Raw genomic sequence first — 26,048 nt, forward strand, 5'->3', positions numbered from 1 at the left:
TGACATTATAGTGGCACAGATGTGACCATAGCTGAACAACATAGAATAATAGAATTATAGAGGGTAATCTGGTCATTTAGTCCATCCCCCTGCAATGCAAGGGCTCAGGTATACAGAGGCAAATAAAACGTTTTAAGTGTGCTTTAAGTGCAATATACAATGTGACACTAGATGGCGATGGTGAACCTTGTGGAAAATTCAATGTATTTTTTTAAAAAAAGCATTTCCAGAACTTTTAAAAATATGTGTGTAGATTCCACCCAGGAACATTTTGCCCTGGGTGGGACTCAAACCCACAACCCTGAGATTAGGAGCCTCAGGCTGTACCAACTGAGCTATCCCTTTAGAGGGCCACAAGCTTTGTGTCCCTACACTATGAGAGGGAATACTTTTAGCCAGTGCTTTTTTCTTGGGGGACACAAGAAAACATTTTGTGAATCTTTGTACTTTTGTGAATCTTTGTACTTTTGTCCATTTACTGTATTTCTTTTTCCCAATTTGAACTATAAAATGGTGATTTTCTTGAGTCAAAATGAGAGTACCCCTAAACATTTATTATTATTTTTAGGGGGAAAGGACTGCTTTTAGCCTTCTTTTCCCCCCACTGAGTTGCTATCCTCAGTGATAATAATGCTCTAGCATTGTATAAACAGCTTCCCTCCAAAGGACCAAGTCTGAAGAGGCCTTATAAACTACACATAGCTGACCCAAAATATTTCCTGTCAAAATTAAATGAGAGAAAGAACAGTGCAGTCACATGAGTGCTGGAATGATCCTGGAAACAGACAGTTTAAAAAGGCTGATCATTTATCATAGCAAGACCCTTCCACTCTCTAAAGGCCTATATAACTCTGCTTTAATATGATATCTGTTGAAATACGGCCCTGTCGCTTCATTCTAAGGTTTTGATTTGCTCCCCTGGGCACAGAGAGGGCTCATATTTTCTATAAGCATAAACGAAATCGATTAAGTCATGCTTTGACATGGAAATAATTGAACCACGTGCTGCAGCAGAGCGTTTTCTGGCAATAAAAAAAATTAGATCTGATGTGTAGTGTAGCATGATACAATGGTATCAAGTCTCCATAATGGGCAAGGGAGAGGTTTTTCTACAAGCATAGACAGCTGCACTTGTCAGGGACTTTAGGGCTTGAAAGGGAATCTCATACGTGGGCCTGGGACGTAACTTAGTCAGCTGTTGTGGACTGTGTGCAAACAGCTGGGTCAAGGCAAAATGAAAATGGCCCTGCTTTTGGAGCTTTTTCCAAGGGACATGCAGAGAGTGATGAAAACATCCAGTTGTACAGTGGTACCTCAGGTTACATACGCTTCAGGTTACATACGATTCAGGTTACAGACTCCACTAACCCAGAAATAGTGCTTCAGGTTAAGAACGTTGCTTCAGGATGAGAACAGAAATTGTGCTCTCGCGGTGCGGCGGCAGCGGGAGGCTCCATTAGCTAAAGTGGTGCTTCAGGTTAAGAACAGTTTCAGGTTAAGAACAGACCTCCGGAACGAATTAAGTACTTAAACCGAGGTACCACTGTACTTCTGTGTTTGCTATGGCAAGATGTTTCCCCTAAAACAGGCCATTGTGTGAAATGAGGTCAGTTTTGCTGATGACCTTTTTCAGTAGCGTATGTGTATCTCCATGTCTCCACCACCATCTTTACAAACCTTGCCTCTGCCCAGTATACCTGAAGGAGCGTCTCCACCCCCATCGTTCAAGCCGGACACTGAGGTCCACCTCTGAGGGCCTTCTGTTACAGGGAACCAGGCAGAGGAGCTTCTTGGTAGTGGCACCCGCCCTGTGGAATGCCCTCCCATCATATGTCAAAGAAATAAACAACTATCTGACATTTAGAAGATGTCTGAAGGCAGCCCTGTTTAGGGAAGTTTTTAATGACTAATAATAATAATATAATTTATTATTTATACCAGCGCCGAGGGCCTTCTGGTGGTTCCCTCATTGCGAGAAGTGAGGCTACAGGGAACCAGACAGAGGGCCTTCTCGGTAGTGGCGCCCGCCCTGTGGAACGCCCTCCCATCAGATGTCAAAGAGATAAAGAATTACCTGACATTCAGAAGACATCTTAAGGCAGCCCTGTTCAGGGAAGTTTTTAATATGTAATGCTGTACTGTTTTTAACACTGATTGGGAGCCGCCCAGAGTGGCTGGGGAAACTCAGCCAGATGGGCGGGGTATAAATAAATTATTATTATTATTATTATTATTATTATTATTATTATTATTATATACCCCGCCCATCTGGCTGGGTTTCCCCAGCCACTCTGGGCGGCTTCCAACAAAACACTAAAATACAATAACCTATTAAACATTAAAAACTTCCCTAAACAGGGCTGCCTTCAGATGTCTTCTAAAACTTTGGTAGTTATTTTTCTCTTTGACATCTGGTGGGAGGGCGTTCCACAGGGCGGGCGCCACTACCGAGAAGGCCCTCTGCCTGGTTCCCTGTAACTTGGCTTCTCACAGCGAGGGAACTGCCACAAGGCCCTCGGTGCTGGACCTCATTAAGACTGATGTTTTAATGCATTTTTAACCTTATGTTGGAAGCTGCCCAGAGTGGCTGGGGAAACCCAGCCAGATGGGCAGAGTAGAAATAATAATAATAATAATAATAATAATAATAATAATAATAATAATAATGGCAGCTTTAAGATAAATTCAACAGTGAAAATAAATTTTGATGGATGCAATAATGGAATATCGATTGGCATCACCACTTAGTGGTTTTATGTGCAATATATAAATTTTGTTAAATAAATAAATAATAGATATTGTTTAAGTGCTCATACCTCTTAACTGTTACGAAAAAGGAGCAATGCAGCAGCGAGCTGCAGCTGGCTGGAAAGCCAAACAGGATGTTGATGTTTGTGACTGTTACCGTGGGAAGAAGGGGGCAGTCCATTCACTGTACTGAGCACCGGATGTTAGCTCAGTGTGTCATCTGACCCATACTGGAAGTACATGGGCGGAGTTTTTCTCTCTCTCTGTTGGTGTTAAGAGAGTGCAGACATGTTTCTCAGTACTGCTGCAAAAGACAGAAATAAAGGCATGTAAATACATTTCTGTCTGTCTCTTTCCCCTCCCTGGGGATAACAGGGAGGAGGGGGAAAGGAGTGGTGTGTTCTTCTCACGTTTGAGGAGGATCGCCAAGAGAGACCTCGCCTGTGTCCTGCCGGGAGTCGCAGACGGGGAGGTCAACAATGAAATCAGCCGGTGCCTGGAGAGTGGCACATTCCGCTGACAAGCGCCTGATTTCAACATTAACACATCCCAATTTGGTGAACAGTTTGTGAAGAAGCAGCATAAATGGATGATTCTGTGATCCGTTTTCTACACGAACCACCAAATGCAGGTCAGGGAAAGCAATTGAACCGATCGTTTGCAGAGGAAGCTGTCAGTTAAGCTTAGCATGTTTGAGCTAAGTTAAACTTCAAAACCTTTGAAGCGATCGTTAGCTCCCTAAACAGGGAAGGTTGCCTTTGAACTGAAACAATGTGCATAATGCCTGCTTTTGTCTCGAAAAGGGACTTGGCTTCAAGTCAACTTGAACGCTTCTGGTGGGTCCAATGGAAACTGTGCTGCATAATGACTGCGAATGAAGTATAAATCTCTGTGTAGATTAAATGTCTTATTATTGTGGTAACACAATAGCACAAATCCAGTCAAAGTTGAGCACTTTTAAATGTGATTGATTTCAACAGAAAAGTTAAGATCTGATTGGCTACGTGACAATTCATTTGTTACTAGTTTTGAGGGTGGCACGGGGGGGGGGGGCGGCACGTGAAAGAAGACCTTAGTCCACATTCAGTGTGCTCCCACTGCGAAGTTTTGTTCTAAAAAGTATAAGTATGCAGTGAGCATTTTAGCTCCTCTGAGAAAGCATCTTCCAGAAAAACTTAGAAATATTTGTGGACAAATATTGGAACAGCACTTTGCGCAACATTGCATAGCATTTGGAGCTGATCTGACCTTTGCAACAAACAAAAATAGTTTATTTTACATTGTATATGGATTCTCATGCTACTAAACCAGAAGACCCATAAACAGCTCTTTTTTTTTACCACTTAGGTTTCTCCCATCCAAATTGCTGTGCAAGCAACTGTAGAGGGTGAAAAAGCGTCCCATGCCTTATAAGGAGGGTTAACACTTTTATATAACCATAGCATGAGTATGTGAACATTTTGCCACCTAACTTTTTTTTTAAAAAAAAATAATAATCACAGGAAATGTGACCAACTGACATAAATGCGTTTCATAAAAGTAGAGTTATGCAACATTGCAGAGCCTTCAGGTCATCCGAAACACGTTATCTTTCAACACATCTAGAAGTACCTCATTGGTTTTCAGACAACCTGTCAAGCAAAGAGTAACAAAAGTGTAAATTCACTCTGGTCAAATGCCAAGTGGGAGTTTTGCCAGTGGTTTGCTCAAAAGGAGTAAAGAAGGGGGGATAAATTTGATTTAGTTCACAATAAAAGGTGAACTTCTCTAATTCATTCCTTACGAAACAAAATCAAAGCAAACCATAGATATCTTTCAAAATTCGCAATCCATGAATTTTTCTCCAGCCAAGTAATATATACAAATGTACATATATGTGTGTAAAATGTGCACAATAATGGATGTGCTGGTGAAAGTGATGTGTAAAACTGCCACATATCAGGCACAATTGCATTGCAAACTTGTGTATATTAGGCAAGCATTTTTAAAATGTACACTTTAGGAGAAATTCACGCTAAAGTTTTGATGGACTTCCCTGATCAGAGGCAGGTTGTTGCTTCCCTTTGGCAACTTTTTGGAAATCTCTTCCAGTCAATTGCTCAGTCAGCTGGGATCACAGCAGAATAGACTGGACATATTATCTTGCCAGCTACTCAGCTTATTGAAACTATTCACACAAGAACTGCACATGCCCTATAAAGTGAAGGAAGATGCAAATAGAATGTGTGGGATTATAGTAATCCTGTCAGAAAGAGATACTGTTGTAATTTCACTTTTGTTGATAGAACCACCAAACCTGAATTCCCTTGATGGTCAAAAATGTTTTATTATTTAGCATTCTTTTCTACTTAGATCTCACTGTTAGTTATTGAGCAAAAGCTCAAAGCAGGTTGTTGTTGTTTAGTCGTTTAGTCCGACTCTTCGTGACCCCATGGACCAGAGCACGCCAGGCACTCCTGTCTTCCACTGCCTCCCACAGTTTGGTCAAACTCATGTTTGTAGCTTCGAGAACACTGTCCAACCATCTTGTCCTCTGCCGTCCCCTTCTCCTTGTGCCCTCCATCTTTCCCAACATCAGGGTCTTTTCCAGGGAGTCTTCTCTTCTCATGAGGTGGCCAGAGTATTGGAGCCTCAGCTTCAGGATCTGTCCTTCCAGTGAGCACTCAGGGCTGATTTCCTTCAGAATGGATCGGTTTGATCTTCTTGCAGTCCATGGGACTCTCAAGAGTCTCCTCCAGCACCATAATTCAAAAGCATCAATTCTTCGGCAATCAGCCTTCTTTATGGCCCAGCTCTCACTTTCATACAGCTCTCACTTCCTACTGGGAAACAAAGCAGGTTATGCTCACTTAAAAACTTCCATAAACCAACAATAAAATATCCATTAAACAATCTATAAACTGCAATGTTAAAAGTAGGTTAAAATGCAATGTTAAAAGTAGGTTAAAAGTAAAACGCCAGCACCAAGAACAACAATTTGCCTCAAGAAGAAGCAAAACATATTTCAGAAAAAAAAGTCCCCCCAAATCCATCCATCTTAGAACTGTTCAGCTAAGGCACAGCCTTCAGGGAATGTGTGTTGCTAGGAGTGTGAGTGTCATATAATTCAGTGCTCATCTAAGCAGGGCCAGCCCACCCATGAAGCAAGGTGAAGTGACTGCTTCAGGCGGCAGGATCCACAGGAGCAGCAGATCGGGCTGTTTTGCCAATATGGCATACAGTGGCACCTTGGTTCTCAAACTTAATCTGTTCCAAAACCAAAGCGTTCGAAAACCAAGACGCGCTTTCCCATAGAAAGTAATGCAAAACGGATTGATCTGTTTCAGACTTTTAAAAACAACTCTTAAAGCAGCAATTTAACATGAAGTTTCCTATCTAACGAGACCATTGATCCATAAAAAGAAAGCAGTAATCAATGTACTGTACTATAAAATAAATAAGACATTATTTGTAGTCACAAAAACAAATTAACCGAAAAAGCCTCAAAAACAAAAATGCAAAATAAATAGCAAAAACAAAAGCGTCAAATACAGTGGTACCCTGGTTCTCAAACTTAATCCACTCCGAAATGCTTGAAAACCAAGGTGCAGCTTTTGATTGGTGCAGGTGTATTGGACGTTCGGCTTCCGGAAAACGTTCGAAAACCGGAGCACTTACTTCTGGGTTTTCAGCGTTTGGGAACCAAGGCATTTGTGTACGAAGGCATTTGAGAACCAAGGTACCACTGTAATTCCATTGATTAAGGTGGAAATAATAATAATAATAATAATAATAATAATAATAATAATAATAATAATAATAATAATATAAAAAAAAAACAAATATGCTATAGGGTGATTTACGTTCCTAATAGGTATCTAACGCCATTTGCACATAACAAATAGGAGCCTACACAACACAAAACACTGATGCTGTATGTTGGTTTTATTTTATTTGTTTTTTATCTTATATTTTGGAAAGGTACATCCAGGTTTGTTTTTTCTTTAATTTTTTTGGAAGCCCCCAAGAGAGCGGGGCCCTAAGCTATAGCTTGTTTAGCTTATACGTAAATCTGGCACTGGTTGCGTCACTCATCTCGCTTTCAGGCCAAGGGAGCCGGCGTTTGTTCACAGACAGCTTTCCGGGTCATGTGGCCAGCATGACTAAACCACTTCTGGCACAACAGGACACTGTGACAAAGCCAGGGTGCACGGAAACACCGTTTACCTTCCCACCACAGCAGTACCTATTTATCTACTTGCACTGCCGTGCTTTTGAACTGCTAGGTTGGCAGGAGCTGGAACAGAGCAATGGGAATTCACTCCATCACGGGGATTTGAACCGCCAACTTTCCGATCAGCTCGCCCAAGAGGCTCAGTGATTTAGACCACAGCATCACCTGCTTCCTTCCTCTGCCCTTCATTGCTTAGGCGTGCCACAAAAGTCAACTGTGCCTCTGTAGTAAGAAGGGAACTGAAGCCAGGAGCTGCAAATCAGCTTAATTGGTTTCCCTTTTTTATTTAGAAGACAACAGCTGTTTGTTACTATAGAAATATCCATCATTGAGTGAACTCAGAAGTAGAGGAAATAAAAAAGTTATGTACAATTGGTTCTTGGAGGAGAACCCCCTCCATCATATATTTATCAAACAAATATTTTAGATCTCTGATCCTGGAGTCTATCCCAAGATTCAGTCACTCAGTGGCTCAGCCACAAAGCTCCATGGGTGGCTTTGTGCAACTCACTGTCATCGCAGCCTGACCTACCTCATTGCATTGACATGCACACCCCATTAACAGACAAGTGGGATAAAACGATCACACATTAATTTCAGAAAGCCAATTTACTCCTAATATCATGGACTGGCTGGATGCACAGGAGGAGTGGGAGGCACCAGCTGGAGAACCTACAAAGGAAACCCCAGAAGAAGAAGGCTCAGAGCCAGGGGATTGGTGGAGAATGACAATGAGTGGGAGGAGGAGGTGTTGGAAGCTGAAGAGATAGCAGGGTTTTGTGAGCAGGAAGAGTATGTGGCAGAGAGCAGTCCAGAATCAAAGGCAGACGCAGAAGAGGGTAAAGAGGCAGAGTGGAAGCAGGCTGCTGAAGAAACCAGGAAATCTCGCCCTCCTGCTACACCCTCTTCATTTCTCTGCGTGTTCTGGAAGCCCAACACCTACATACACACAGCCCAAGCTTGCACCCCAGTGAGGTCACTTTGGTGCCACTAACGCAGCAGAAACAATACAGAAGTTATGAATTACTAGTCTCTGCAGCCACAGCAGGTGCTGTGATTCTCCAGAGGTTGGACTTTGCTCCTGGAGGTGCACTCCATTGTCTCTCGAGACAGATGGACGCCAACAAATCATTATACCACGCTGGTTCAATGAGTTGGTGTGATGAGTCACGCAACAGGTAAACAGGAGCTGAGTACCTTGGGGATGATGATGAGTGCCAGACCTCTGAGGCCACTGAGGTAGACGAGAACATAGGGCCCCCACAGAGGGTCTACGTGCAAATATCTCTGCAGCTGTTTCTTGTGCCTCCCATCAGCCTGTCTGCAAGCCATTGTGTGGGTTTACTTGGGCCTTTCCTTATGGAAATGGACGATTTGTCAAGCACAACGTTCCCTTTGTATGGTCTTTGCGGTGTGTGTTCAGAAACCTGTTTGCTCCCATGGCAATCAGCCACTTTTGATGTCATCCGTCCAGAAACATGGTTTGTCAGATTATAAATAGCTTCTGCCCTGACAATGAATGTTTTCCAGGAAAACACTTGGAAACGTTGCTTTGAAATGGGAGTGAGCAAGTCAAGGCAGTTGAGGCCAACTGCACAGTTGTGCCAAGACATGCACCATTAGGTTTTATTTGAGGGTTTCCTCTGTTGTTTGGTAAAAATGAAGCCCAATAGTAACTTCTGCTGGGTTTCTAATTGCACATGAAAAGCAGAGGTGTACACAGTGTGTGTGCATGTAGGAGGTCTGGCGAACTTGCTGCTGTGGACTCCTTTGAGAGGAAGGGAAGGAGCTAAATTTAATAATAAATAAATAAAAGAGCATGCGTAGGGTGAGGTTTGCTTTACTACATGCCACAGTGTGGTGTGGTGGTTAGAGTTTTGGACTAGGACCTGGGAGACCAGGGTTCAAATCCTCCTTCAGTCATGAAGCCTACGGATTGACCTTGGACCATTCGGCATCTTCTCAGTTTAACTTAGCTCACAGTATTGTTGTTAAGATTAAGCAGAGAGAGGGAGAGGTGTGTGCCAGTTTCAGCTCCTTGGATTAAAGATGGGACATAAATGTAATTTTAAAAATATATATATATTATTATTCAGCACATTTTTTCATCGCTTGATACAATGTCTTAAAGTGACTTTGAGACAAAATCTATTTAAATGTCAAATTTAAAAAAATGTACAGAAACAAACACAACCAACCCAATAAATAATTCCACAGGCTTAATCAATTTTTATTTTATTGTTTCATTATGCTGTGGCTTAAACAGGGATGTTTTCGCTCTCTGGAATCGATTTCATTGGCTTTCCATATTTGTTGATTGTTTCTGTGATACTTTACTTTCCAGTTTTCTCCCTTGGAACCGCTGCTTTGCTTTTGCGGTTGTTTCATTTGCTGTTACACTGATTCTTGTTTTCTTGGGACTCTGATATTGTTTTGTTTTGCACGTCGCCCAGAAACCTTTTGTTATTGGATGACTGATAAATGGGAAGTGTGGAATGAAGTTCTAGACAGTGGTGGTGATAGTGACATTTCAAGAACATTGTAAAGAAAGGACAGGTCTATCAGGGCAAATGGTGAAATAAATCCTGCTTGTTCTGAGTAACAAATACCAAGAAGAAATAAGAGAGGGGTGACCAACGCCTTTATGTCTTGCTCATGAGATTACAATAGCGCTAAACAAATATCAAACGTATCCATTCTGAAGGAAATCAGCCCTGAGTGCTCACTGGAAGGACAGATCGTGAAGTTGAGGCTCCAATACTTTGGCCACCTCAAGAGAAGAGAAGGCTCCCTGGAAAAGATCCTGATGTTGGGAAAGATGGAGGGCACAAGGAGAAGGGGACGACAGAGGACGAGATGGTTGGACAGTGTTCTCGAAGCTACCAGCATGAGTTTGACCAAACTGTGGGAGGCAGTGGAAGACAGGAGTGCCTGGCATGCTCTGGTCCATGGGGTCACGGAGAGTCAGACACGACTAAATGACTAAACAACAACAAACTCAAATAAGTGTCCCTGCTGGTGCCATGGGTCAGTGCATCTGGCTGTAAACCAGAAGGTTGGTGGCTCAAGCCCACCTGCATGCTGTGGGCAGGAGGTTGAGATAGATGGTCCCTTCCAGATCTACAACTCTATGATTCTGTTCTCAGCTGTGAAATCAATGGGAGAATCAATGACTGCACCAAGCCCAATGATTTAAGGATTTCCCTTTGTTCTTAGATCTTCATTCAGTGACTTGAATTAAGTGATTTATGCTTCTTTTGGTTTACAAGCATAATTTTTTGGGGGGGTGGGGAGGACAGCTCAAGCTTTTGCGTGGCACCACTGCGGAAGGAACAGTGTTTGGCAACCCCAACGAGGCTGGTGGTTAATACTTGCCAGATTTCTTAATAGTACAAAATAGCTATTCAATAGGTATCCAACAGCCTCAGATGCACTCTTCCCAGAAATGCGTGAATGCTCAAGTCCAAGTTGTGTGAGCCTGGGAAAACAGGGAGGGAAAGGTTACGTTTGGGATTAGAATGCCCCCCAGGCTTTTGTGGCTGTTGCCATTTAAGATGCAAAGAGGAGAGAGGACTGGTGAAAGGGACAAACTGCCTTGCCAGCTTGTTCTGCTTAGTTTGTCTTGGCGGTGATCCTGTAGATTCTGCTGGCAAAAATGCAACAGCTGAAGCTTAGTTGTACAGTACTTCCCTGCCAGGGATGGTGGCACCTGCTGAATGCCTCTTGTACACCTGACAAAGATGCCCTGCCAGAGTAACAGGCAACCCGAAGGGACTGAGGAGTGATGACTTGCTGCTTGCTCCTGTAGCAGCGCCCAGAGAGCCAGCAAAAAAACATGAGTCTTGCAGCAACTTAAAAAGACTAACAAATTGATTGTGGCCCAAGCTTTTGTGGACCTCAGTCCACGACAGCCTGCACCGTAATAAGCTTGTTAGTCCTCGGGGTGTCACAAAAGTATTTATTGGCTTTGTAGCTTACTTAAGCTGTGTGATGCATTCGCAAGTGGGGCCAGGGACGCGGGGGAGGAAAGATGAAGTGGTTTCCTGTAAAATCACAAGGCAGAGCTGATGTAGGACAGCCACAGGCATTATTGAATCGGTAAAAGGGAGGGATTTCCCCCCAGTTTTTTGTTTTGTTTTTAAGAAGCTTTTAGAAGAGTAGCACTTCGGTATGCATATATAATGAGCAAATGAGCAGTGCTGAAATTATTATTATTATTATTTATTCAAATCAAATCATTGCAGGTAACGGCCAGCATTAAGAAAACCAGATTGGAAGCATACGGAACACATTATTCAAATGTGTATAATAGGGTAAAAGAGAAAGAGAGACAGTAGGAGAGTGCAATAAAGCTATTTATTCAATTTATATCCCAACCTTCCTCCTGCAGGAGCCCAGGGCATCAAAGTGGCATGTTGTACAAAGAGATATAAGGATAATCTATAGCCACTATATTCATTGAAGTGGAGCACACCATTGTGCAAATTGACACAGAAATCCCATTTTGTTTGGGGTGGTTAATTTCTAAGTGTGCGCAGGATCGAATCTCTAGATGTTTGTGTCCATGAAGTTAGTTATGTGAGAGCCGGTTGTGCTTATTTATTGCTGAATAATCGGCACTCTGTGTATCTTCGGCAGCTATCCTACCCTACTCCATTGAGACTGTTTTCGCAAATGGTTTTTGCACCATTAATGCAGGGCACGAGCCAGACAAAATTAAGGACTTTTATGCCCCATTGATTTAAATAAGAAAAGCCCCTTTAAAGAATTTAACTCTGGATAGATTGTGCTTGTGTTGTGTTGCGTGCTCTCCTTCCCCCAAGGAACAGGGAGGTCAAGGTGACCTCCACACCACTCCACTATCCTTTTCCTTTGGAAGAGAGAGCATCTTGGTACTTTTGAAAAGGTCTGTTTAATTACAAATGTCCGGGTTAAGAAGGCAGTGCAAGGGCAAAAGGGGCAGCATGTGGGCAGGCAGCACAAATTCCAAAGCAGCTTTCACACCCATTGCCTCTCTGCACTGCTGCCAAATGAAACTGGGTTCAGTTCTCTTTTCCCATCCTGCAGGATTAGCTATGTATGGAACGAGCGCTTTCAGTAGGTCGGGCATTCAGTCTTGTGATTACTATACAATTTGATACATTCTGGTGCTGGAGGAGACTCTTGAGAGTCCCATGGACTGCAAGAAGATCAAACCTCTCCATTCTGAAGGAAATCAGCCCTGAGTGCTCACTGGAAGGACAAATCCTGAAGCTGAGGCTCCAATACTTTGGCCACCTCATGAGAAGAGAAGACTCCCTGGATAAGACCCTGATGTTGGGGAAGATTGAGGGCCCAAGGAAAAGGGGATGACAGAGGACGAGTTGGTTGGACAGTGTTCTTGAAGCTACTAACATGAGTTTGACCAAACTGCGGGAGGCAGTGGAAGACAGGAGTGCCTGGCGTGCTCTGGTCCATGCGGTCATGAAGAGTTGGATATGACTAAACAACTAAACAATAACAACAGGGCAATGCCCTGGGCTAAGCTTGGCCGGTGACCCTAAGCAAAAAAAGAAAGAAAAACCTTGAATTGAGATAAAGAGAATCGTACTTGCTCAGCAGCCACCAATCTGCCTTCTGATTCTGCCAAAGTTCTGGGGATACTGAAAAGAGTAGCACAAGTCTGGTGTGCTTTCAATGCAGGTTCGAAGAGGGTTTGAAGCTTTAATGATGTACAGGCTTTTGGACAAAACTGTTCTTTATACACATTGCATGGTTGGTAAAATCAAGCCAGGGAGGGTTGGTTCGGTTAGCAGAGCAAGGGATTACAGGGGCAGAGTCATTTTTCTCCGAAAGGGGCTGGTGAACTAGCCAGAGGTTGAGGCTCAAGGGATCTCTGTGGCCAGGAGTGCTTTCAACCAGCTCTGCCTGGTATGACCATTCCTGGACTGGGAGAGCCTAATGACAGTGGTCCATGCATTGGCAACCCCAAAACCCGATTGCTGGTACATGCTTTATGTTGGGCTTCCCTCACATCTGGTCCAGAAGCTGCTGCAATTACTGCTGTGGCCAGACTGCTCACCAAGCGGCTTTGTGCTTGGTGTGGAGAGAACAATCTGGCTCTTAATACGACTAAGACCAAGGAATTGGTGGTGGATTACAGGGAAAAAAAGGCGGACATTCAGCCCTTGTATATCAACGGGGAACGGGTGGAGAGGGTGGCGGAATTCAGGTTTTTGGGAGTGACTATCGATCAGGGCATGACTTGGAGCGCAAATACCACTGCTCTGGTGAAGAAGGCCCAGCAGAGAATTTATTTCCTCAGACTTCTAAAGAAGAACAATCTGAGTGAGAGACTGCTGGTGTCCTTCTACCGAGGCTCCATAGAGAGCATTCTCACATACTGTATTTGTGCCTGGTTCTCCAGCTGTACAGCTAGGAAGAGGAAGGTGCTCCAGAAGGTCATAACCACAGCCCAAAGGATTATTGGTCATCCCCTCCCATCTTTGGAAGAACTGTACGGTTCCCGTTGTCTTAGGAAAGCAAATAATATCCTGCAGGATGCATCTCACCCGGGACACAGTCTGTTTGTACTACTGCCTTCTGGCAGGAGATACAGAAACATCAAGTCAAGGACAAATAGACTGAAAAATAGTTTCTATCCAAGAGCTGTGGCCTTCTTAAATGCAGTAACTCGATAGTGTGACCTGGGAGTTTGATGGGTGTGGGTGTGGGTGTGGCTGGAATGTGGTTTGTTTGGTTGTTGTTGTTGTGTTGCTTTTGTTGTTTTTAAGGGATGGCATCCAATTTCGTTGCACTTGTGCAATGTTGCACTTGTGTAATGACAATAAAGAATCTATCTATCTATCTATCTATCTATCTATCTATCTATCTACTAGCAACATGCTACTCTGTTGCTGGGAGAGCTGTTCTGCTTTCCGATTTGCTATTGAGTCAGGATCAAAGTTTTTGTCCTAATGCACAAAGAACTTGGGTCAAAGTAAAATAAGGACCGCTCAGGCCCTTGTGTTCTACCTTGATCCCTGAGATCCTTTGATGGGGCACTTCTGGTGGCAACCCACGTCCATTGAGGTTCAGTTGGCCTTTACTATGGGCTAATTCTTGAGTGTGGCAGCTCCTGACATGTGGAACTCCCTGCCAGTAGAGATTTGGCAGTAACCCAACCATCCCGGCCCTCTTTTGTTGTCTTTCGGAAATCGCACTATTTGGACCAGCCTTCACAATATGTCCCCAACCCCCTTTAAACCAACCAATATGTACTGATGTTTTACTGGCGTTTTAAATTGTGCTTTATAGATATTTATAGACTGGTTTTATTGTATTTTATGTGTTGCAAGCCACCCTGCTATATAGTATTTTACAAAAGAGCAGATAATACATTTTAAAATAAATAAGAAAAAAAGAAAGAAAGAAAGATAGAGGGGGTAAAAATGGATTTTCAAAGATGTGGTTCATTGTCTAATCTAGAAAATCATCTCTCCCATCTCTGAATGTTTCCTGACTTAAGTTCAATAAACTCTGAAGTCTTCAGTGCTTCTTGGAACAGAACATGTTTAATCTTTTTTTAAAAAAACCAATAATAATAAAGTTGGTCTCACTCAGTTTCCAAGCCCCCCAGTCATCATCCAAGCCACTATTCTTAAGTGTTCTTAACCTCAGTAATTCACTGCAGAGAACCCAGGCCAGTAACCAAGTAAAAGTATGAAAAAGAAGAGAATGGTTTGCTCCTGTTTGTTTTGACAGACTGCAGTCCTACAGGCACACCATTAAGGCTTCGCTTCGCTTCAGAAGGATTAAGCTCACAGTGAGCAGGGCTGCAGATAAAAAGGCCAACATCAGAACAGCACTAGCTCAATATATTTTGGTCTCGCAGTCAAAAAATCAGAATGACAGTCTTTCCACACCAGCTAGCACAGAGCTGAATAAATCCACCCGGAGGTTCTCCTGCACAAGGCCTTGTTGGAAGGGAGGAAAGGTGAGGGGGGGAAACATTACTGAGCCTTTTGCAATTAAAATTAATCATAATGAAGCGGGAGAACATCCCAGTGGATTCTGCTCCATGGAGTAGATTGTCCTCCTTCCACTCTGCCACACTTAAAGGCGGGCAGAATCTGATGCCAAAGGTAGCTGCTGCCCTCCATCTTTTTTCTGATTTTTTGACTGTTATCTTTTCTTTTTTAAAGAAATGAGTTTCTTCCTTTCAAGGCTATAGTGTTTAATTGCTTTGTCAGATCTATTTGCCAAAGCAACTTTTCCTCAACTGTATACAGGCAACTTCCCATGTACACATGTTCAAAGCATGCACACACACACACGGATCACTGCGAACCCGGATGTGGCACGCAAAGGGGCAAAAACGACCCTTGAAAAGTGCAAAAACGGCATGAAAACAGCTCCTAGCAATCCCCCGGGGCCTTTGCAAGTGCAATCCCAGGAGCCCCTGAACCTTTGGAGAGCTGGAGTTTGAGCAAGAAAGTTTGGAGGGAGCAATTGTGCTGTCTACCATCCTTTTCAATGGTGTTCCCAATATATGCGGTTTCACTTAAACTTGCGATGCCTCAGAACGTAACCCCCTCGTTAACGCGGAGCTGCCTGTATACATTTGTGTTTCTGTCTACGACTGTGCTGGCCCTCCGCTTTTTCAATGAACGACTCTCAGGAGAGCAGGAGGGAAACACCCTAAATGACCACATTCCTTATGGGTTGATCACAAAGACGATGTTGCACAGAGGGGAAGGAAGGTCTGGCAAGGGATGGATTATGTGGGATATTTGATGTTTTAGGTTAGGGTCTAAGCCAGGGGTCAGCAAACCTTTTCAGCAGGGGGCTGGTCCACTGTCCCTCAGACCTTGTGGGAGGCTGGACTATACAGTATTTTTTTTGGGGGGGGGAATGAACGAATTCCTATGCCCCACAAATAACCCAGAGATGCATTTTAAATAAAAGCACATGTTCTACTCATGTAAAAACACCAGGCAGGCCCCACAAATAACCCAGAGATGCATTTTAAATAAAAGGGCACATTCTACTCATTTAAAAACATGCTGATTCCCGGACCGTCCACGGGCCAGATTTAGAAGGTGATTGAGCCGGAGCCGGCCCCTGGGCCTTAGTTTGCCAACCATGGTCTAAGCACTGTAGGTGCAGTTGGTGGAGGGAGGGGGAAAGCCCAGGTATTCGTTTCTGGGTTGCGCTTGGAAAGTGTGCACGGAGCAATAAGAAGTTTATACAGCCCCAGGGACTGTTTATCTTCCTTCTCCCACGCTTAGAAGGATGACCTGAGCCTCATCAAAGAGGTCAAGAGTGATGAAGCACGAACAGCTCTGATCCTTTCAGGGTGACTGATAGGCAGCAGGACGCTTTGAAGGCTCTCACGTTCTTCAGCTCAGAACTTCTTGTAATGAAACAAGATTCCTATGTAAATAAAACAGTCTTATCTAGTGCCATACAGTTCACTCTATCTGCGGTTGTTTTGCACTGGGTAAGAACTGGGTCTTCCAAACCACCATCCACCATAGGTACTCATGGGGAAAAAATGCTTTGTCTTCTAGATTGCTTTTGTACAGAAATCCTCCTTGACATTTTCTCCTTAGTCAGCAGCTTTGACCTTTTTTCAAAGGGGCATTTTTAATCAACCGTTTTTGGTGGTAATCCAAGATGTGAGCTGTAATTATGTGTGAAATGGGGAGAGTTGTCTCTCATGCCTTTCCGAGACTCTCCTTAGAGGCAGGGTGGTATTAAGAACGCTGTTCTTTACTATACAAAGGCAGTTCAGAATTAAAGCCCTTTCAGGAGAGTATCTGTGCTTCCGAATTAAAAAAGGGGTAATGGAAGAACACACTAGGTACTCCCCATTCAAGGGCAGTCGTAGCATGAGGCAGAGAGTGGTAGCTGACTCAGACACAGGAAATTTGGGCACTGTTTAAGGGCAGAACGTATTAAATCTGAACCTCTTTAGGAACAGATAGCGCTGAAAGGTGATATATAAATATCAAGCAACAAAGCCAGTGTTAATACTTTTACCACCTAACCCAGAAAGTAGTGTTTTGTTTTGGGGTTTGTTTTTTTTTTTTTTTTTTTTTTTTTTGCAACAGCAGCCTTGCAACTTTATGTATATGGGAAGACATTCTAAGTCTGTCCTTTCCCCTTGAGGAGAAAACACCAAAAATGGAGGGGGGGTCATTTTTTGGCCTGAAAGCTGCCTGATCTTTTAAAAAGTATATTAAAAAAATGAGCAGAGTTCTAATGCTACCCAGCAACATTTAGTACCTTGACAGCAGACTGAGCAAACAAACAGTTCACCCCTGCCCCCTCCAGGAAAACAGCCTTCTTGAAGTTGGACATGCCTGATCTACAATACAGTAATTTTATTTATTTTATAGTACAGGACGCAGGTGGCGCTGTGGGTTAAAGCCTCAGCGCCTAGGACTTGCCGATCGAAAGGTCGGCGGTTCGAATCCCTGCGGCGGGGTGCGCTCCCGCTGCTCGGTCCCAGCGCCTGCCAACCTAGCAGTTCGAAAGCACCCCCGGGTGCAAGTAGATAAATAGGGACCGCTTACCAGCGGGAAGGTAAATGGCGTATCCGTGTGCAGCTCTGGCTCGCCAGAGCAGCGATGTCACGCTGGCCACGTGACCCGGAAGTGTCTCCGGACAGCGCTGGCCCCTGGCCTCTTGAGTGAGATGGGCGCACAACCCCAGAGTCTGTCAAGACTGGCCCGTACGGGCAGGGGTACCTTTACCTTTACCTTTACATTGATTGTTGCTTTCATTTTATGGATCAATGGTCTTGCTAGATAGTAAAATTCATGTTCAACTGCTGTTTTAGGGGCTGTTTTTAAAAGTCTGGAACAGATTAATCCATTTTGCATGGCTTTCTATGGGAAAGAGCGCCTTGGTTTTGGAATGCTTTGGTTTTGGAACAGGCTTCCCGAACGGATTAAGTTTGAGAACCAAGGTACTACTGTACCAAGATTGCAGGTTCAATCCCCATATGGGGCAGCTGCATATTCCCACATTGCAGGGGGTTGGACTAGATGATCCTCAGGGTCCCTTCCAACTCTATAATTCTATGGGTCTATGATTTTGTCTAGCAAGCTGAAACGTGCCACTAGGACACATCCTGCATTTTGCTTCATATATGTCACAAGAACAAACGAGTTCCCTTGATGCATCTAGTTCAGCATTCTGTTCCCAGCAGCAGCCCAGCAGCTTCCTCAGAAGCAAGGATGGTCATCCCTGGCTATTTGTTCTGGCACTTATAAGTACAGATGGGTGGATATTCTGTTCAATTACTGCGGCTAGAAGTCACAGACAAGTGATTGCAACAAAAGATTGCAGTGTGAAGTGCTCCTGTTCAGGGTGCTAGCCAGCTTGCTGGGATGCTCAGTCCCATTATCCTATCCACCACCTCTGGTTTTCCATTTCCTCTCCCTCCCTCTTAACAGTTAGCATTCCACACCCATTGAGTATCTCATTACGATGTTTGGGAAATACCCCTTCTCCACCCCCCAAACATATATATTTTTAGTACTTCTGTAAATTGTGGAGTTTCCCTGAATCTGCCGCTACCTCCCTTTTGTGAATGAGTGATGCTGTTTTGGCAGTGTAATGATCCACACTCAGAGAATGAACGTTTGCCACGCTTATCACACAGGATGAGTCTCGGGCCAGTCATACGTCTTAGTAACGTGGACGATTCATTTGCGCACGTAAGCAAAGATGATTGCGAAAGCCATTTGGCGTATTAAAATTAACACAAAGAACAGCCTGCACCGCCAAGTTAAAATAAATAAATGTTTCTGCATACAGAATAGTTTACAATTGTGGCGTGCGGCACAACACACACAAACACACCCATTACGAAGGAAAACACACAAGCCAGCCGAAGTGTGTTCAATTTCTGTTTAAACAATTCCGGGGAGAATTGCTGACATGCCCTGCTGAATTCTTTGGCTCGTATCTAAAAATGCTCCCAGATTTCTTTTTCAGCTTTCCCCCATTCTATTTCTGCTTTTCAGCTTTCCCCCATTCTATTTCTTCAATGGAGAGTATCCTCACAGCAGAAAACACTCTGAATTTACTTAAGGAAAACTTGTGCCAGATTATTTCTGCCTGGGGCAACAAAACTTCTAATATTTCCTTGACTGCATCGTGGTTCTTTTTAGGATGTAGCCCCTGTTCTCTTAATGGATTTGGCTGTTCGTTCATTACAAAGGAGATAAAACAAGATCAGAGCCACATCTTTTCTGCGTTAGCTAGTAATATGATTACCAATGGCAAAAAAGGGGGGAATCCACTGCATTGTATCAAATCATGAAACTTGGTTGGGGTTGTTGCTGAAGAAAGGTTTATGATTAAGGCAAAAATATTGCAACTCTGAGGATTACTTCTAATAATCCATCTGGAGCCAAGGTGACTCCTTGAGTGTTTAATTAAACAGAGCATTTGCAGACATTAGGACCTTTGTTAATTAAACAAAAGCAAACAGAATGGCTGGCTGAGAAATCACACTGTATTATTATGATAATGATTATTGATATTATTGTTGCTTTCAGGTTAGCACTGAATTATTCTTCTGTCAGAAAGAGTTCCATGTAGTTAAGAAACCTGCACACTTTTTCTCTAATCAGCAAATATTCAAGTCATAAAAGATAACACCCTTGTCGGCTGCAGAAATTAATACAAGATTTTAAAAATGAAAAGCAACCAAAATTGACAAGTCCTTCCATTCCAGCTTACCAGGGCTGTTTTATTCATTCATGCATTGAAACCCCAGTTTTCCTTTGAGTAGCTCAAGGCAATGTGTCATGCCTCCTCAATCTATGCTCACAACAATCCTGCGAGGTCTAGCACTGTAGGAGATGTTAGTACAGGTTAGGTCAAACAGCCTAGGAAGTTTGGAAGTTCGTCTCTCTCTCCCCGTGCAAACCCTTTCCCAAGCAAGTTTTTCATCCAAACACAACACCAACAGGCCTACTGGCCCCACACCCTAGACATGCAGTGTTTGTGTGAAAGAGGGCCTATATATGTACACGGATGTGTACATATGGAGGTCCCAAGTTGGAGGTCCCAAGTTGCAAGGTAGTTGGACTGGTCTCAACTAGGGCTAGGGCCTTTTCAATACTGGCCCCGACTTGGTGGAATGCTCTGTCACAAGAGGCTAGGGCCCTGCAGGACTTGACATCTTTCCACAGGGCCTGCAAGACAGAGCTGTTCCACCTGGCCTTTGGTTTGGTTTGGACTCAGTCTGACCCTTATGCTTCCCTCCCTTTATGGTTTTGATCTATGGGCTACTATTAAAATGAGGCTGCATTTTAAATTGTATTTTAACCTGTATTTTAAATTGGTTTTTAGCCTCCTATTATGTTTTTATTTTAATTTTACTGGTGTTAGCTGCCCTGAGCCCGACTCTGGCCGGGGAGGGCAGGGTATAAATAAAAAATTATTACCATTATTATTATTAGAGTCCAGGGCTTCCACACCTCGTCCTCCTGCCCCCACCCTCCCTTCTCTATGGACTCCCAGGTCCAGGCTAGGATTGAAGAGGGAGGAGCAGGTGGTTACATGAAGGCATAGTCTTCACCTGCTTGCATATAGTTCAGGTGGGGGGATACATAAGCTGAGGTGGAGGGATGTGTCTCTCTCTGTTTCAGCCACTTCCTCATTGGGTGCACACCTAGGAGTACCTGAGAGATGTAGGACTCATGGGCATGCATTTTCCTAACTTGTAAATGTACATCTGACAATAAAACAGTTCATTCTTCACTCTGGACTTTCCTTGCCTGACAGCACTATGACAATACAGGGCTTCTACATTTGGGTGGAAACATTGAGCAATCAGGGTTCCTGTTTGCTTGGAAGAGTTCTGAGCACATATATCTGTATAGAACCCCCCCCCCTTTATACAAACACAAAGGTGTGCCCAATCAGTGTGTTTGCATTGTACGGTATGGATAGTAAAGGTAAAGGGACCCCTGACTGTTAAGTCCAGTCACAGACAACTCTGGGGTTGCGGCATTCATCTCACTTTACTGGCCAAGGGAGCCGGCGTTTGTCTGCAGACAGCTTCCAGGTCATGTGGCCAGCATGACTAAGCCACTTCTGGCGAACCAGAGCAGCACACAGAAACGCTGTTTACCTTCCCACTGGAGTGGTACCTATTTATCTACTTGCACTCTGATGTACTTTCGAACTGCTAGGTTGGCAGGAGCTGGGACCAAGCAACGGGAGCTCACCTTGTCGCAGGGATTCGAACCGCCAACCTTCTGATCGGCAAGCCCTAGGCTCAGTGGTTTAGACCACAGCACCACCCGCGTCCCAGGGTATGGATAGTAGGCATGATCATATCCACTAAACTCGGTTGAAGAGGTTGCCAGGCAGCACTGCTGTTTTTAATTTCTTTAAGCTTTGCCTTGAATGTCCTGGCAGAAAGGTGGTATATAAATGCTGTTAACAGATAGATAAATAGAACGTTTTAAATATAGGATGTTTATACACTCCGAAATATCACTCCTGGCTTGAGACGCCCTTCCTGAAAAATTTTGCTGGGGGTATACGGCAGAGAAGCAAGAGACTTCTAGGTTCAACATCCTGCTTTAATTCCCTTTGTTAAAAGGTGTTTGGAGATAAAAGCCTGCCTGGGAGCAACATCTTCTGACCTAGAAGCTCTGCCCCTTAACCCCAAATGCAGCAGGGTTGCCTATGGTCATCCAGTCAGGAGGGAACATTGTGCAAACTCCCCCTCCCACACAATGGCAGACTCTTCGAAAAGGGCAGCAATAGTACTAGCAGAATCGCCACACCAGAAACACACTGCTCAGGCTGAAGACCACAGACGCTTAAGGACAGGGTTTCTACAGGGCAGGGATGGAGAAACTGTGGCCCTCCAGATGTTGTTGGACCCCCTCCCATCAGTGGTCAAGGGTGATGGGAGTTACAGACTGACAACATCTGGAAAACCACAGGTCTCCCATCCTTGTTATATTGGAATTGATCCTCGAGGAACCAACTGGTTAGATGTTCAGGTATGCTTGTGCCATACATAGTCCAGCGGTGGGTACAAAGCAGCTCTCTGACTGATTTGCAGTAGATCAACAAGGATTTTGTCTCCCAATTGTTTAGTAATACCCCTTATAATTTAGGCTGCTGAGTTTAAGAAAGCACAGGGGGAAAACCAGGAGTGGATTTTTGTGTGAAAAGATGGTGAGCTCAGTTCTGCTACGGAAAAGACTCTCTACCTCCTTTAGGAGCTTCTTAGTGTAAAAAAAATAAATCAGGCAGCATGGGCGTAGCCAAGGAGGGGTGGGGGGGGAGCTGCCCACCCCCAGATGAAGTGAAACATTAGAAAGACTTAACTAACTGACCAATCACGTCAGTTCTTCCCCACTCAACAAAAGCTCTGCCCCCCACCCTAAGAAATATCCTAGTGATGTCAGGCAGTCCACTTGAGGCATGATAGGAGAGGTAAAAAGGCCAGTGTTTAACACACAGGTTGTACAGATGCATAAAGTAAGGAATGAAGGTGGAACATAGCAGAAAATCCATACCAACTCTTGTTTCTAAGTGTACATAATGCAGCTGCTGCCATTAGGTTTTTTTTAATATACAGTGGTACCTCGGGTTACAGACACTTCAGGTTACAGACTCTGCTAACTCAGAAATAGTACCTCAGGTTAAGAACTTTGCTTCAGGATGAGAACAGAAATCGCGCGGTGGCAGCGGGAGGCCCCATTAGCTAAAGTGGTATCTCAGATTAAGAACAGTTTCAGGTTAAGAACAGACCTCCAGAACGAAGTAAGTTCTTAACCAGAGGTACCACTGTACATTGCAGAGGAGAAAAAGAATAAAACCTAGTAGGTATAATCAGGCAAAACTACTTTATACTGAGGCAAAACCATTGATCCACCTTGCCCGGTGCAACAAACTCTGTCTGGCAGCAGCTGCCCAGATCCTTAGGCAGAAACTTTTCCCTAATCCGCCCCTACTGTTTGACTTTTTTCTTTTGCAGTGGAAATGCCAAGGATCTTACTAGGGACCTTTTGGATGAAAAGCACATGCTCTATTTCTGAGCTAGTCTTTATTTAATCATCAAATGAGGTTTCCAAACATTCAATTTTTCACTATATACTTTGTAGCTGCTAAGGTGTTATGATGTCTAACTCAGTTCTGATGAGAACTGCTGGGATATTCTGGTTCTCCAGTGCCTCTTCTGTGCAAACAGACATAAGCAATTGCATTTGTTCGCAGAGATCTATGCTCTCTAGCACCGGGCAGAAAACGGAAAGAAAAGGTTGACTCTGGACTCCATCATAAAAACTACCAGCATTAGTTCTTGGAATGGCTGGCTCTGCTAAATATCTTTCCCTGTATAAGCAGGACTGCAAAGTCAGTGATCAGAGAAACAGATTAAGAGAAAGGTGTTTTTTTTAAAAAAAATATTTGGAATCCTCGAGGATGAAAAACAACATGAAAGAAGAGATATTTCTAGCTCCCAACTTCATGGGGATTAAGATCCTTGCAGGGAAATAGGATGGGAGACTCGAATGCAACAACTGATTTCATGAACCAGACAGATATTGAATCCTTGTCTGGCAGTGCCCCCCAGAGCAGGGCTTTTGGGCAGAAGTCCAGAGTCCCAATAAACAGCAAATGGAGCAGAGCTGGCTCAACATCCTTGAAGTAAGTGAAATAAAACACACTACTCTCTCAAGATGGGAGTTCCCTATACAGACCATTAAGTCTAGAGCCTAAACTTGCTTTTACAAGTTTGTGGGTGCTAGACACCCTAGATTTCTGGGTCTAGATGGAGTCAGAATTTAATTAAGACTAGGTCTGGGTCCCAGGCTTATGTGCATTAAGTTAGACCCTTTGTATTAGGCTGTGTGCTGGACAATGCTAATCCCCTGGAATCAACACGTTGAAAGGCTAACTTCCAATGAGGTGATGGCCTGGGGGTAATGAGCCATAACTTGGTGAGAGTTGGCAAACAGGCAGAGCCCCTTTCACTTCACAGATAAAGTCAGATTTAGAAGAGTTTGCAGCAGGAGTGATGTAATGTAGAAGTAAAGCAGCAGGCTGGAGAGAGAGACAAGGACAATGTTGATGTCTGCTTGGATCCTAGGCTGCACCTATGGGAGAAGCCAGACGCTCTTGGAGTGCAATGTTGGGAAAACCTCCATCGTAGGCTCAGGTTGTATAATATATGTGTAAATAAGCCATATATCCTAAAGACACCACAGTCCCCACTGTGCCTCATTTCCAAAAGGAAACACGGACCTTGTGTAAGCGTACCTGGAACCTCACACTGTGAGGTGGGGTGTAACATTATTTAACTGCACAACCAACCGGGCCTCTTGCACATCTCCATCTGCTCACACAGCCTCTTCCTTTTGCGCAAGTTAGCTACACAACTTCTATATCTTCTGTTCACCCCCACTCCCAATCCTCCTAACCCCTGGATGGTTCTTTCCACTTGCCCATCTGCAACCTCTGGCTCCCTCCCCCCCCTTCCTCCATTCAAAGCCTCCTGGCCATTCCTGACTCTATAGCTCCTGATCTAGCCTGAGTCCCCCAACCCCATTCGCCTTTCCAAAATGCTTGGCTTAATCTTCTGGCTGCCTTGGAACATGCTCCTCCTGTTATAGCTGGCTCTCTCTTCTATCCACCTCCAGGTTCTTTGAGTCCTCCTGCCTGGCCTTCTTTGGAAAAACCCCCCTCCGGCTCCTTCCTGGGAAGATGGTTATGTCAGACTATCCCTGACCAGCAGGTTGGGTAGTAGCTGTAAAAAACACACAAAAAACCCCCTGTCCCACATCCTGCCATAGCTGGATACTCCTCCTCCCTTTGCGCACATGCTCTCCCTACATCTCCCCCCCCCCAAAAAAAATCTCTTGGCTAGACAGAAACCAAGCTTTGTCCCACAACTTTTAGATCTGCTCCTCTGCTGTACCTCTGACTATCCTTCCTTTTCATCCTTAATCTTCGAGGAGCCTGGCTCCTTGTCTCCGCCCCCCTCCCGCGAGAGAAGCTGCTTCTCCCTTGCTGCTGCCCCAGAGCCAACTTCCCCAGATCCCTGCGCAACAGCGGGCCACCCCTCCAGATCTCCATCCCTCTTATCTCCTATCTCCTGGAGAACTCTGTGTGTGTGTGTGGAGGGGAACCTCGTAACACCGGAATCCTCTCTCTCGCGTCGCTTTGGAAAGGAAACACCCCAGCCCCCGTCCGACAGGCAGCCTCTCCGTGCACCAGCTGGCGACCCCTTTCTCTGTCCTCTCCCCCTCCTCTCCTCTCTGCCCCACGAGCTTCGGGGGGAAAGCCGATCTCCCCACTTCCTGGGGTCGCCACCCTCGGCGACATCTGGCTCCGTCTCTCCCGCTCCCCCCCTCTCCGCTTCCTCGGCGGGCAAAGCAACCCAAGGTCGCCTCTCGGAAGCATCTGGTCGCCCTCTCCCCCCCCCCCCATCCCTCTTTTCTCTCCTCCTCGCCTAGCCAAGCGCCGTCCATTGCATGTCTCTTCCCTCCTCCCGCTGGTCACGCCGCCGGCCCCAGTGACTCGCTCCCGCCGCAGGGGGCACCGCTCGCCTCCGCCTCCCTCCCTCCCTCCCTCCCTCCTCTCTTCTCTCGCTCTCCGCGCGCCCTCGAGCGCGCCACGCAGCCGGAGAGGTCGGGCGCTGCGCAGGGGAGCCGCGAGGCCGCCCGATGGTGCTGCGGGGCGGCGGCGGCGGAGGTGCCCGGCGCCTTCTGCTGCTGGCGCTGTGGCCGCCGCCGACGTCGCCCAGCGTGGTGCGCCTCTGGCTGCTGCTGCTGGGGCTGCTGCTGCTGGCGGCGCTCGGGCATGCGTGGACCTACCGCGAGGAGCCCGAGGAGAGCGACAGGTGGGTGGGGCGGCGGCTTGGAGGGCCAGGGCGGCGGTGCCGGGTGTGAGGGAAGGGCCTGCCCCGCGTCTCCTCAGCTTGCCTTCTTTCCCGCGCCCCGGCTCCGAGTCCGGGGCTCGTGCGCCTCCGCGAAGGCCGGAGCTGCCTCCGGAGGAGACGTGAAGGGAATTGGACTTTGGACGTCTCTCAGGCGACGGTTTAAGCACGGTCTCTCTC

At 45.1% G+C, this 26,048-nt stretch overlaps 1 protein-coding gene and 2 long non-coding RNA genes across 4 annotated transcripts in view; 1 reads left to right on the forward strand and 2 right to left on the reverse strand.

Moving 5' to 3' along the window:
- LOC310827222 overlaps positions 1 to 26,048 on the reverse strand; it is a 324,002-nt gene that overhangs the window by 251,143 nt on the left and 46,811 nt on the right. The window lies entirely within an intron of this gene.
- Positions 5,055 to 25,905, reverse strand: LOC310827223. Of its 2 annotated transcripts, none has more exons than XR_014556230.1 (2): positions 25,807 to 25,905; positions 5,055 to 5,567 (listed from the first exon to the last, which is right to left on the reverse strand). It is a non-coding gene; the product is annotated as an uncharacterized lncRNA (long non-coding RNA). The 2 variants fall into 2 exon arrangements; XR_014556231.1 differs by having other exon boundaries at positions 5,055 to 5,570; positions 25,807 to 25,875.
- Positions 24,785 to 26,048, forward strand: part of CCBE1 (collagen and calcium binding EGF domains 1) — a 140,568-nt gene continuing 139,304 nt past the window's right edge. The window contains exon 1 of the mRNA XM_083702867.1: positions 24,785 to 25,832. Coding sequence (XP_083558993.1) covers positions 25,657 to 25,832 — 176 coding nt within the window. The 5' untranslated portion in view covers positions 24,785 to 25,656. The remainder of the gene's footprint in view (positions 25,833 to 26,048) is intronic.

The sequence above is a fragment of the Podarcis gaigeae genome, assembly GCF_964106915.1.
Source record: "Podarcis gaigeae genome assembly, chromosome: 11".
Taxonomy (NCBI): Eukaryota; Metazoa; Chordata; class Lepidosauria; order Squamata; family Lacertidae; genus Podarcis; species Podarcis gaigeae.